Source organism: Eretmochelys imbricata, chromosome 2 (genome assembly GCF_965152235.1).
Source record: "Eretmochelys imbricata isolate rEreImb1 chromosome 2, rEreImb1.hap1, whole genome shotgun sequence".
Lineage (NCBI taxonomy): Eukaryota > Metazoa > Chordata > Testudines > Cheloniidae > Eretmochelys > Eretmochelys imbricata.
In genome coordinates this window covers 216,625,999-216,640,123 of record NC_135573.1, presented here as the reverse complement: position 1 = coordinate 216,640,123, position 14,125 = coordinate 216,625,999, and the positions used below count along the sequence as shown (strand labels likewise).

General features: G+C 42.6%; 1 protein-coding gene across 6 annotated transcripts in view; it reads left to right on the top strand.

Annotated features, from left to right (window-relative positions):
* The first annotated feature begins 332 nt into the window (after nt 1-332).
* TMEM106B (transmembrane protein 106B) overlaps nt 333-14,125 on the top strand; it is a 30,122-nt gene continuing 16,329 nt past the window's right edge. For 3 of the 6 annotated variants that reach the window (XM_077808035.1, XM_077808034.1, XM_077808033.1), the window contains exons 1-3: nt 6,596-6,614; nt 8,222-8,443; nt 13,397-13,460. In XM_077808035.1, the coding sequence (XP_077664161.1) occupies nt 8,224-8,443; nt 13,397-13,460 (284 nt within the window). In that variant the 5' untranslated portion in view covers nt 6,596-6,614; nt 8,222-8,223. The other 3 variants (XM_077808038.1, XM_077808037.1, XM_077808036.1) reach the window with 3 other exon arrangements.

Genomic DNA, 14,125 nt, shown 5'->3' with positions numbered 1-14,125 from the left:
CAAACTGCTGACCAGAAGGGTCATGATGGCCATTGTGGGACACCTCCTGGAGCCCAATTATGGCAACACACGGAAGTGCACTGTCTACCCTGGCATTGTATAACTCTAACTACCTTGCAAAAAGCTCTATGCCGCTCTTTGAGGTGGTTTTATTTTGTGGGCGTAGCAGGGGAATTAAATCGGTGGGAGGAGCACTGTTGAGTGTACTCCAGTGTGTGTTGACAGAAGCTGCATTTTGTTGACAAAACTGTGTAGTATAGACAAGGCCTAAGTTATTTCCTCTGTTTTTGGGAGGCAGCTTACTCTTTCCCTTGTGCATGGTCAGCTCTGCTGACTGGTGCGGGGCTCTCTCTCTCACACACATCTCTGCTCTGCTCCCTCCCCACTTGCCCAAGGTAGGTACAATGGGAAAGTCGCCACTGAAACTGTTAAGGGGGTGATGTGGAGAAGGAAAGGAAGCCCTTCCCCCACATCAATATTCCTGTGCTAGAGACAGGAACCATCTAGCCAGCAGTATTGCCCATCTACAAAACAATCTTTCGCAAGACTCCAGGAGGCTGGGGCGTTAAGAAACAAAATCACTGAACGTTACAAAACCTGGCTGGGATGAAATCATGAGAGTTGGCGATGCTGTAAAGGCCAGCAGCGGCGCCCGCACAGCTCCAGGAGAAGTCGGGGTCCAAAGGGCTCAGGCGGGGGCGCTGAAGAAAAGAGGCCCCGTTGAGCGGTGTAGCTGTGGGCCCCGCTGAGGGAAGGGCTGCGCCGTGCCTGTGCTCTGGCAAAGCCCAGCCCGCTGCTGGCTCCCGGGGGAACAAGTCAGACCATCGTCAGCGGACTCGACGGTGACTCCCGGGGCTCTCCAGCCCGGCGGGCGCTGCTCCCCGCGGGTCACGGCGCCCAGCAGCACCCGGAGAAGGGGGATTTCTAGCGGGGCTTCCGCTAGAGCAAACCTGCGAACTGCTCGAGGCGGACAGGGATTGCAACGCGGACCTTCGTACCACAGCAGAGCGGCCCCAGCTTGAGGCCCCCGCCAGGCCTGAGGGGCGGCTGAGAGGTTCCCCCCCGCCCCCGGGCGCTCGCCGCTGGGCCTCAGCCCCGCCCCTACGGACCGTCGGCCCTTAGCCAGGTGCCCCCTGCCCCCTCCTTGCCGCGCCTGCGTGCTGCGCTCGCTGAGGAAGGATCCGGGCTCCCGAGCTCGGCGTCGTTGTTTCGCCCACCGCCGGGAGCCGGGCCCTGCAGCGCACGCAGCCCAGTTGCCTCGAGCGAGCTGCCGAGCCCGGCCGCGGAGGTGAGAGGGCGCCGAGCTGGGGCGGCGGCCGTCGGTGCTGCCGAGGGGGCGCCGGGCATCCCGGCGGGGGGGCCTAGCGGGGCGGAGCGGCCGGGCCGTGCCATCCTGTTGTGGCCTGGGCGGTGGGAGCGGGGCCTGGTGGGCCGGGGTCACTGAGTGCTGCTGGCCGGGGCGGGGGGCGCTGCTGGGGTTGTGCGCCGAGGTGGGATCTGCGGCCCAGGAGCGGTGTTGTCGTGCGGGGGGTTGTGCGCCGGGGTGGGACCGGCCCAGGAGCGGGGTGTGTGTGTGGGGGTTGTGTGCCGAGGTGGGACCGGCCCAGGAGCTGGGGTTGTGGGCCGAGGTGGGACCAACCTCCCAGGAGCGGGGTGTGTGTGTGGGGTTGTGTGCCGAGGTGGGATGTGTGGTCCAATATCAGTATTTCCTGGGGGGGGAGGGAGGGGTAGGAGTTGTATGGTGAGGTAGGATGGGTGGCGCAGGACCTGGGTGTCGGGGTGTGTGTGCTGAGGTGGGACCTGCGGCCCAGGAGCGGTGTTATGCGGGGGGGCGACTTGTGTGCTGAGGTGGGATGGATAGCTAAGGCGTGGTGTTGTCATGCTGTGGTTTTGATGTGTGTGTTTTGTGGGGAGGTCTCCACCAGCTGGTTATTTAGGTCTCTGGTGAAATTAAACCTTCTGCTTCCTGCTATGACTGTTGGGGGTTGTGGGATTCAAATGTAAACACGCTATAGGCCCTGTCTGCGCTGAGGGCTATCTCTCTGTTTTGTCCACACCGCACATAAGTTTCAAGGTCCCAAGTTTCAAGTGTTTTCTTGCAACACTTTTTGCTGTGTACTTAGTGGATTGCTGAAGGCGGGGATTTGACAAGGAGTTTGTTAAAGCTTGTATATTGCACGTCATTAGAGGTGCCTACCCAGGTTGAACAGACTTGTGAATACCAAGTCATGTCTCTTTTCCTCTTCTACCTTTTATATCTTGGGAGAGTTTGTAATAGTAATTAGTAATCCTCAGCTGATAGAGCAGGCAACTGCAATAAAATGGCTTTTAAAATTGGGTGTATTATCATTTTGTTTGCTTTTTTAGAGTGGCATTTTAATTTTGTGTATAGTAGAGTGAAATAAGAACTCCACCTTTAATTTGTCTTTTAAAAGAAAAGTTGCATCCATTTAGGCCATGTCTATATGTACAGTGGTGCTGCTGGTAAAGACATTAAAAAATGAGCGGCATAAGCTGTGTTGGCGGGAGAAGCTCTTCCACCGACATGGTGCTGTGCGTATGAACACCTATGTCAGTGTAACTTGTGTCACTCAGGGGCATGAATAAACCACTTGCTGAGTGACATAAGTTATGCTGATATAGGCTGTAGTGTAGTACTAAGAAGTATTATGTCTAAGGAATTGACTACAAATTAGAAGCAAGGAATTCATGTGTTTAATTTTGGTTCTGACACTGGTTTGCTGTGTAGTTTTGAGATCAGGCAGCTCCCCTAATTGCTTTTTTTCTGTATTCTCATCTACAAAATGTTACGGTTTTTTAAATCCCATTGTATTGGGGTATTCAGAATTGATGTTTATAGATTTGAGGTGTAAATATTTAAGTTATAGATGGAATGGTAGTTTTCAGTTACAGTTGGCATATGAATCTTCTAGCAGTGTAGCTGGGTGAGTTAGTTGCAGTTGTAGAATAACAGTTGCAGGGATTGAATCCATGACCTCTGGATCTAAAAGTATGGTCCCCTGGGTATGTCTACCTAGAGACTGTGCCTTTCAGCATAGGCAGAGACTCACACTTGCTCTGACTGAGCTAGCATTAAAAATACGTGTGGACCTTGTGGCACAGGTCTGAGGCAGGTGACTGGCCCCATCCACTGCACATGGTGCAATTTCCATGCTGCTATTTTTAGTACAGTACCTCCAGCAGTGCTAGTGTGAGCCTGTCTACCTACTCTGAGTGGGGGCATGTTTCCAGCTGCAGTGTAGGCAATAACCTGTATTGCCTGACCTAAAGAACTCAGGCTCCAAGGCTCTGGCAGAATCATAAAACTCTCTAAGTGGACTGATGACAACAGAGGGGCAGAGCCATCTTGTGTAATCAGTGAATAATTTAGTGAATTAGAAACTATTTCTGTGTTTGCTGACAAATTCAAATTATTGTAAATTTGTTATTTAAATGGTTTGTGTGAACATATTTCAGTCTATAAATTGTTCACAAACTACTTGCTGCAGCTTGTGCTGTGGATGCTTTCTGTTTACAATATGCTTTGTGTTTTTAGTCATTTGAGTTGTGTGGTATTTCAGCTCCATTATTGGATCATGCCCAGATCCTCAAAGCACATTCAAAATGGTTGAAAGAATACCCATATGAGTAGGTTTCGTTATCATGAATTTTCTTTCAGAGTAACAGCCGTGTTAGTCTGTATTCGCAAAAAGAAAAGGAGTACTTGTGGCACCTTAGAGACTAACCAATTTATTTGAGCATGAGCTTTCGTGAGCTACAGCTCACTTCATCAGATGCGTATCTGCTGCAGTTTCCACGGTATGCATCCGATGAAGTGAGCTGTAGCTCACGAAAGCTCATGCTCAAATAAATTGGTTAGTCTCTAAGGTGCCACAAGTACTCCTTTTCTTTTTATGAATTTTCTTGTGACTAAAACTAGGCGTGTATGAATACTTGCTAAAACCAACAAAATGGGTCATGAATATTGACACACATTCATGATTTTTAATTCAAGCAAATGTCTGTGTACACCCAACTGTAATGATGTAGTAATGCTGCTGGGACCATCAGTAAGATATCAGTGTACGTAATGTATGACCTTTTTCTGTCCTTTCCAGTAGGTTTTACCACCTATTGAAATAATATGAAAAGTCCATATAAAAGGAACGCATGCAAGGTCTCAAAATACTACTTATTCTATATGGGACACCTTATTGTACAACTGCAGGAATGGAGTTCTTTTATATTTTAGATATTTTTTTCTCTAGTACCATAGTGGAAATTAATGGCATGATCCTGCATTTCCTGCTAAAGCAAAATTCCCTTTCGGTTCAATGGGAGCTTTATCTAAATAATTTGTGCAGGATCAAGCTGCACATTAGTGAGTTTTTCAAACTCTGTGGAAGACTGTAATCTAAGTCATGGTAGTTGATGTGCTACCTTGCATTAAAGATTGATAGTGGTCAGGGTGGATTTGATTTAAATCACTAGTCAGGAAGACTCGATTTAATCATGGTTTTCTACATAAAAGTGCATTTTTGTTGATTGTTATAACCTTAATACATATTCTTCACAACTCTGATAGATGTAGGTTTCATTTTTAGAAGGTACACACTATACATTTTTAAACAGCGATTTATTTTGAAAACTTTTCACATTAGTTTTACAGCTATATCAGAAAATGAAATGGTTGGTTATTTCATTCACCAAAGGTAATTGAAGCAGATATTTATGAAGTCATTGGGAGGTGAACTATCTCCAATTCACCAGGTTAATCATTAATATTTGGAGGATTTTCTTGCCATGCTGTATTAGGAGGAGAACATCACTGGACAGACATTTAAATTGTTTTATTTAACTAAAACAACGTTGCATATTCTGGATTTTTTTTCTTCAATGGCAAACTTATAATATTTTAACACAACAAGCGTATGTCCCTTGCTTCTCACATTTATCTCCAGACTTCTTTTTCTTGTGTAGATCTATTCCACCCCCAACAATCTTCTGTTCACTGAACTTTTTGAAACTTTGCACTTTTAGAGAGAGGTAAGGGATTGACTCTGTGTATGCAAATTTGCAGAGGGACAATAGAGTTGAGGTCTGGTATTTCTTACTTCTATATATTTATTTATTCAAAACATTTTTTTTTTTTGTTAACAAGCATTTTACCTCTGGGGAGACAAATCCTCAGTTTGAGAACTGCAAAACTAAGCATCTCTGATGGTATCTTCTAGACTGAGCACTGAGTCCCATTGATTAGATAGAAAGATTAACCTAAATAATCTATACATAAACTTGTGGAACCCCATAAGACTGGGTCCCTAATGCATAAACTATTGGAACTCATATACAAAACTTTTCTTAAACATTACATGAATATATTGTCTCATACTATAGAATTAGGATTTATAATCCCTATTCCATGATGAGATATCTTTGAGCTATGCTGTATCCTAAAACAATTTTTAGATAGTTTTTTCCCTCAAAGCTTTTTATCAAAAAAATCCGATTTAAATTAAAAAAAAAATCAGATTTTTTTAAACATTAATTTTTATCCACACTGATAGTGGTAGATTATATAATCTTACTACTAGAAAGGTACAGACACTTGCAAATTATTTCACCTTGGAGTCATTTTTCTGCAGTCACAATGCTCCTACTGTTTAGCCTGGAGCATAGCCATACACCCACTATTTAGAGAAGGGGTGGGCAAACTATGGCCCGGGGGCCACATCCGGCCCTTCAGATGTTTTAATCTAGCCCTTGAGCTCCAGCCAGAGAGCAGGATCTGGGGTTTGCCCCGCTCCACGCAGCGGCATTTCCCTCTCCCCCTGTCCCCCGGCTCCTATGATTAGGAGCAGCCAGGGGGCTCCACATGCTGCCTCTGCCCCAAGCGCCACCCCCACATCTCCCATTGGCCAGCAGTCATGGCCATTGAGAGCTGCAGGGGCGGCACCTGTGGACAGGACAGCACACAGAGCCGCCTGGCCATGCCTCCGCGTAGGAGCCAGAGTGGGGACATGCCGCTGCTTCCGGGAGGTGCTTGAAGTAAGCACCACCCGGAGCTTGCACCCCTGACCCCCTCCAGCTCCCCAGCCCTGATCCCGCTCCTGCACCCAGAACTCCTCATTTCTGGCCTCACCTCAGAGCCCACATCCCCAGCTGGAGCTCTCACCCCCTCCCACACTCCAACCCCCAATTTTGTGAGCATTCATGGCCTGCCATACAATTTCCATACCCAGATGTGGCCCTTGGGCCAAAAAGTTTGCCCACCCCTGATTTAGAGGATTATTCCAGTTAGAGGTTGGTACAGAAAGTAGGGGCCACCAGCAAGGGCTGAGACTAATGTACTGGCGAGAAGTCCATGCCCTTTTACTCCTCTCCTTGCTCATTAGCTATCTTCCTGTACCGTGCTTGGTGGGGTGTGAGGTAGAGGGATAATTTATATCTGCCTCTGTTTTCTAAGTGTGTGAAACTTGAAAACTCCTCTATCCCTAGACTGCAAGAAATTTGAAGTTAATATGCTTTTCCTTTCCATCCAATTTTCAGCCTCCTGATGGATGCAACAGGGAAGTGGAGGGCCTTTACTACTCTACCCCTTTCACTGTTGCCTGGTATTTGCAATGTTTGAGGGTCCCCTAGCACTCTACCAATCTCCTAACCTCTGTTTTTGTATCCTCCACCCCCTTGAATATCTCCCCTGTCTGTCTCAGCTGTTTATAGGGTTCCTGACCAGTATAAGAGTGAAAATGATGCAATTCTTGTCAGTTTCACTCATGCCTATAGGATTCCAGGGATAGCTTTCCATTTCAATCTTCTTCATTAGAAAGCTAGGAGCACCGGTTGGGGGCATTAACACAGTCTGTAGATACAGGAAGATAGCCTTATATATGGAAACTGATTTAGAGCCATTTTTGTAATAATAATGGCTAAACATTTAGGTAATAATTAAATGTTAAATTCTGTAGAAAGTGATGTCTTTGACTCCTGTCTCTTCAAGCAAAGTTCCCTAGTTGCCCCTGGTGAGTGAATTTTCAGGCTTGGAATACAGATTTGTTATGCATTGCTGCAGATAGAGGGCTCAACATTTTATTTTAAAGTTTTTCCAAAAGCTGTTTTTTAAAAAAGATTAATTAGAAGTATTTTTAAAGTAAGTAATTATAATCTGGATGACATGGTCCACCCAGTCATACAAATGTTAAAGTTGGTCAAAATTGGGGTTTCAACTCTTGTAGTGTTGATTTGAAAAGCAGGCTGAGTAGAAGGCTGTAGATTAAGGGTGCCAAACTGATTTGTTGTAAAGGGCCAAATTCCACATTTGGTTTTCTGTGGGTTGGGGTATAAATTTAGGACTCCATTTTCCCCCTTAATCTACACTATCCCCCACTAATGTCAGTGGGATATTTGGATAGAGATCCTTTTCAGAATCTGGCCTATATGTGAAAACTAAACTTTTAGGTATTTATGTAGTACTTTATTATTCAGCAATGCTGAACAGGAAGCTCTTCTCCCCTTTGTCATGATTTCTGTCTCTGCCATTGTTTTCTCATCTTTCCTTGCCTATATTCTTCTCTTCTGTCTCCTGGGTTATTCCCCTTTACATTTCTTTCCGTGCAACAGCTCCTAAATCCCACCTTCCTTGGCATTTGGCTTCACTTCCTTCCTCGTTCTTTTTGCTAAAATGATCAGCACTGAAGTAATTAATGTTGTTGCTGAAATGTTATAATTGAATTTTAGAGTTGATGTCCAGTTAGGATAATAGGGTCTAGGGGCATTCACACTTCTTAGTCGTTGTTACAGGCTATTTGCAGACTCAGGCAGATATGACTGCAACAGTTATGCTCAGTTATATTTGGAAACTTTTCCTTTTAGTGCTCCTTGTTGCAAATATTACTTTTAAAAAAAAAAGTTGCCATTCTGGACGATCTGAACGTTGTGTGCCATATAAATACAATTGTAGGGCTGGATGGATCCTGCAAGTTATATGTTTAACTTCTCTGCTGTAGAGCTTCAAAGTGACCTCTGTTAATTGTCAGCTGTTTAATTTCGGATTTCATCTTGTTTTATTCTGACTTCATTTTATTATGAATTCCAAATGAATTGGGTTCTTTTAATTCCTAAGCAATGCAGTATTAATAGTGCCTCTTAGGTTTAGCAGAAGACAGTAAACCATTTTTGATTGTTTTTCCTAAAACATACTTCTAACTTTCTCTACCATTAGATATGGGGAAATCCTTTTCTCACCTACCTTTACATACATGTAAGGAAGATGGCTATGATGGAGGTACAGCATCTGAAAACATGAGGAATGGATTAGTTCACTCTGAATCCCATAGTGAAGATGGAAGAAATGGGGATGTGTCACAGTTCCCATATGTGGAATTTACAGGAAGAGACAGTGTCACTTGTCCCACTTGCCAGGGAACAGGGAGAATTCCACGTGGTAGGTGTTATAGATAAAATTAAGCATATTTCCTTGTAAATGAAACTAATACCCTGCATCCAATAGCTACAATTCTGTAATTGAAATTTGTTTTTCTCTTCTATTTCTGCACCACCAAGACAGTCAGATTGAGTGCGATGAATCAACATTTTATAAATTACCTTTTTAATATTTGTATCAGAGAAAATCAGTGCAAGACTTCAACCTTGATTTGCTCATGCTTATGGGCTCTTAACTTTCCTTGTATCTAGGTGTTTTATCCCTTAACTATATTGAAATGACTAGGCAGAGTCATACAGAGAGACATTGTATGAGGTCTCTCACTGGAATATATACTGTGATAATCAGAGCCTGCACCCTTAAGAATATTATTTTAATAATGTTCTCACTAACCTTTATTTTTAAAACATGTGATTCAATTCAGAATTTTAACTGTCCATCAAGTATATGGTCTTCTGATTGTTTTTTCTGCTAAATGTTTTCAGCATACATTTCTATTTAACAAAAATGGTCAGATTAGTTTTGTGAAGTAACAATTTTGATGATTGATGTGTAAGCTTGTACTTCATCATACATATTGGTCCCAAACATTTAACAATTCTAACTTTGCAGTTTTATACAATAACTTTTTGTCAACAGTTATATCAAAGCTCTTTATAACTGGTAAATAGTGTGTAGTTCCCATTTTATAGATGGAGAAATTTAGGCAAGGGTAGGTATAATATGGTCTTTTGACTATGGTAAGGAACTGTGGTACAGAGAGTCTGGCGTAATTCTTGCTTAGACAATCTGTACCTTAAATTATTACACCTCTTAAAATGACCTACAAATACTTGTGAAAAATGGCCTTTACGGAAACTACATTAGCAGATAGAGCATTTTCCTTTTAGATGTCTTTTGCATGTTTTGTGTTAAAAGCTTTACTTCTTTTTCTTTTAAAAAGCAGCCTTTTGTGCCTTTGAGAAGGCTGTTGGACCTCTTTAAATAGTACCATCAATAATTCTCAACATACATTGTATTCTGTTTAAAATCATAATTGAGGGATTCAGCTCTCTGCAGGCTGTTATGCTTTTGTGTATTGTACATACCACAAGAAGAGGTTTTTTTGAAAGCCATGCATTTTGCATGCATTGAATAGTAAACATCAGTTGTGGCTTGGGAAAATCTGTTTAAATAGGTAGTCTGTGTTTCTGGACATAGAATGATTTTCTCCTGTGACTGCATTGTTGGATGCCCCTTGTTACTTCTACTTTCCTTAAAAGAGGATGCCCTTGTCTGTGCATGCTGGAGCTCCTGACAGTATTGCTGCAAAGGTCCTCAAAGGTATATTTGATCAGGAGAGTGAAATAGTTAATGGGACTTCATCATATGGTGGTGTTATCCTTTCTACCTGACATTCCTTGGAGAATTTCTTGCTAGCTAGTAGATAATGTGAGAATATGGGCAAAGTCCAATACCTAGTGCTATTGAAATTCAGCATTCTGGTTTAAAAAAATATTCATGCACCTTCAAGTACCCTGGTGTACACTGCTTTGAAAATATAAACACTTTTAAAGTGCTAAGTATTCTCTATCTAGAGCTGTCACAAACTACTTTTAAGCTGTACCCTTTATTATGGTGTATTTTACAGATATCATTTGGAAATGTTCAGCCTCAGTCCTAAAACCGATTCTAGTTAGCCTGGTCAAATGATTAGTAGATGCTCATGTCAAAGCAAAATCCATCTCTTCAGTAGAAGACTTTTTTGATGACACTAGAGTTCTTACTGTGTGTTAAGTAACAGGAGGTACAATCTTAGTGAAGACCAGAAAGTTGTAGTTTTAGATGTTCCCTTTAGGATTTACCCTGACCTTCTAATATGTGTGAAAATTATAACTTGTCGTCACTAGCATATTACCATGTGTTAGCTCATCTTTTTTTCCTATAGAAGACACAGCGTTAGGTGTACTAGCCCCATTTTGATCAAATTCTATTTTTGCAAAGTATAATCTTCCTAAAATTACTCTTGCATCTTTAATTTGACAAATTATTCTTCATTTCCCCTCATAAAAATGTTACTCGTGGGGGAATTCAGCACCACTGTGGACGCACAGAATTCATGTGTCCCACAGAACTTTTTTTCCACAGAAAATACATTCTGCCCCAGAGGTACTGCAGTTCTGCCTTTCGCCCACCAGAGGACACTGTGGTGCCAGAACAGCCAGCAGCATGAACACAGCCTACTGTTCTGGCACCACAACATCCGCTAGTGGGCAAAAGGCAGAACTGCAGCACTTCTGGGTCATAATGTAATTTGGGGGTGGGAGGGGGGAGGAGAAATTCTGTGAGTGCTCAGTGGGGCAGAATTCCCCCAGGAGTAGAAGTTCATCACAGAACCCTGCCTGAGGAGCCAAGTTAGGACAGACAGAGTGGGACACATTGGGCTGCTGGGGCGGGTCACAGACTGTTGTTCAGAATGGCTTGGGGGGGGTGGGAGAGACTGGGGCTTGGGCTCAGAGCTAGTGGGGTGACAGCGTTGAGCTAGGGGCTGAATGTGAGTGGAGGTGCAAGGCCACATGGGGACTGAAGAGGGGAGGCTGCAGGGATATATGGGGTGGGTGGAGCAGACTGCAGAAACCCATGGGGCTGGGGGGTGTGGGGACGGAGCAGATATGCGTGACTGAATGGGAGAGACTTGGGGTCAGCCAGGGTCTGCATGGGAGAGGCTCCCCAACTCCCTAACAGTTTTCCCCCACCCCCCAAAAAACCCCTGTTCCATACTTCTCCCACCCACACCCAGCAACCCTCCAGGTTCACTCCAGGCTCCTTCCTCCTCCCTCAGCTCCTCCATTACCCCTGACTCCCCCAAGCCTTTGTAGTGCTTCTGACTGGTGCAAGAAATACAGTTCTGTATTATAATTTAAATGAATTACTCAAAATTCTGTATTAATATGTCTAGTAAGGAAACTATTTGTCAAAAAAAAATTACCAGATTCTTTTTTTTGGTTTGTATTGATATACTTGCTGACAGATATTTAGAAATAAATTACCATAATAATTGAAATTGGCATGATTATATTTTGTCAAAACACCACAATATGCAGAATTTTGAGAATTTTAAAATATTGTGCACAGAATTCTTAATTTTTTGGTGCAAAATTCCCCCAGGAGTAAAATGTTGTTTTGGCATAGAACGGCTGCCACATTCTACTCCAGAGAGAGCTGTATTTCAGTGCTGGTTAGAAGTCCTTGTTCAAGTACAGTTTGTGAAGCATTTCAGAATCTTCTGGGAGGAAAGGCTCCAAAACCATTGAAAAAAAAATCATTTTTTAAAAAATAGCAACAAATTTGAAGACAATGTAATTTCCAACTAATATCAGTATCAGTGTAGTGGCTTACATAAACCTAAAAGATTTAATATCATTAGGCATCACATCTGGCCTATGTCCTTCTGTTTTTGCAGTTTTACAACCATATATTTTTCTCTCCTGTTACCATGTGAAAGACCCATACAAAGGGCTGTCAAATATTTCAAGTAAACAAATTAAATAGAAATGTTTTTAATCATCCTGTTATGGTAATACTAGGTGTTATGTTAATAGATAACACTTAAGTTGAGGATGTTTCTAATATATAATGTTTGTTTAGTAAATCAAAATAGAAAATTGTTAAACATACCCTTATTCAATTTTTGCATTAGGGTGACTTATTAAACCATTTATTTGGTTTGCATATCTCATACTAAACATTAAAATGTGAACTAATTAATGAAAGTCTGCAATAAAATATTTTCATTAGAACTGGCTAATAGAGTGAACTGGTATTTTAAAATTCAGTGTGCTATAAAATGAGATTTCAATATAGGTAACAAAATTTTGAATATAGGAGACTATATTTCACAATTAGAATTACGAGCACAACGTACTTGGATTCATGCTTTTGTTAAACTGTAGCAATCATATGGAATTTGTTTCTTGTCTTTTGGCGAAATCCAGCTGTTCAACACAAAGCAGAGTAAAAATAAAAGTAGCACTACAATACTTTTTTTCACAAAGTTTGAAGACTATATTTAAACAATCACATGACTATTTTTTTCGGTTTCTCTCAAACAAGAACAAATATTCCAGAATTTTTCTCAAACCTTTTACCATGTTTCTAGCTCTTCACACAAAAATGTTTGTGCTCTGAGGAAACTGTGTGGCTTTGTTTTTGTTTACCCAGTCATGAGTCTATAACTGAAAACTGTGCAGAGAAGAGGCTGTGGGTTCATAAGAAAAATGTAGAGGTCTGTTGGTGTGGACAGGAAACCAGTGTGCTTCAACTTATTTTAACCTCCCCTTGCAATACCTTATCGCAAAAGCTATGTTTGAGCTGAATGGTGCCATTAATATTTAGATATCTGTGATTAGGCTCCACACTTTAACCAACTATTGTCACATGCTGTGTTGCTACATCTGCCTTATCTCTTCTCCTGCTGCTTGTACAACTTTCACATTAAGTAACCTGCATACTTTCAACTTCTCTTCTATGCAAGTCCTGCTTGTACTTAGTATTCCCATGAGTTCATATAGCATCTAGTGTAATGAGCCCCTAGTTCTGTTTGGTGCTTTTGGTGACTAATGCAATACAAATAATTGTCTTCCAGAGAAACCAGTATTTCGTTTCGCTGCCCTGTCAAAAAATTGCTTCTTAACTTTTCTTCTGAGATAAAAGCACATGTCCCTTAATACACCCACAGATTGTTCTGTTACGGGAAATTAAAAGGATTTTTGTGTAGTCTATGAAGAGATGTTCCATACCTAAGGACACTTTCCAAAATGTTGTTTTAATTACTGTCTTTTTTTTATTAAAAACAAAAATCTATCATGAGGTGCCATTATGTTCTGCTGGAAAATGCTGTTTGCACTGTTTTTGTTTAGAGATAACTAAGTCCACCTAAAGATATTTCTGAAAATTGTTCTTGTATATTTGTAGGGCAGGAAAACCAGCTTGTGGCTCTGATTCCATACAGTGATCAGAGGCTGAGGCCAAGAAGAACGTAAGTTACAGTAAGAATATGAATGTATGAAATGATGAACTTTTCTTATGCTGATAAATTGCATCACATTTAGCATCAGAATATAGATTTTTTTTTTGTTTAAACTAACTCTCAAAACATTAACAACAGAGCTGCAGGGTAGCACAAAAACCTGTTTTTTAACAAGGTATTTTGTAGCACAGTGCATAATGCAGTACGATATCTTTTGGCTATAGTTATATTGAATTATTAACATTTTAGAAGACTGTGGCTGTATATTGCTTGAGAATCCAGTAGCCTTTACTGTAGACCAGGGGTGGGCAAACTTTTTTTTTGGCATGAGGGCCACATTGGGCTTCTAAAATTGTATGGCGGGCCAGGTAGGGAGGGCTGTGCCTCCCCAAACAGCCTGGCCCCCTCCCCCCTGATTTCCCCCCTCAGAACCACCAACCCATCCAACACTCCTCTGCTCCTTGTCCCCTGACCGCCCCCTCCCGGGTACTCCTGCCCCTAACTGCCCCCCTGGAACCCCATCCCCTATCCAACCCCTCTTGCTCCCTGTCCCCTGACTGCCCCGACCCCTATCCATCCACTCCCCCTGGGACTCCCACGCCTATCTAGCCCCCCTCCACGTTCCCGGTCTGCCGACTGTGGGCGCCCCCCACCCCCAGAACCTCTGCCCCATC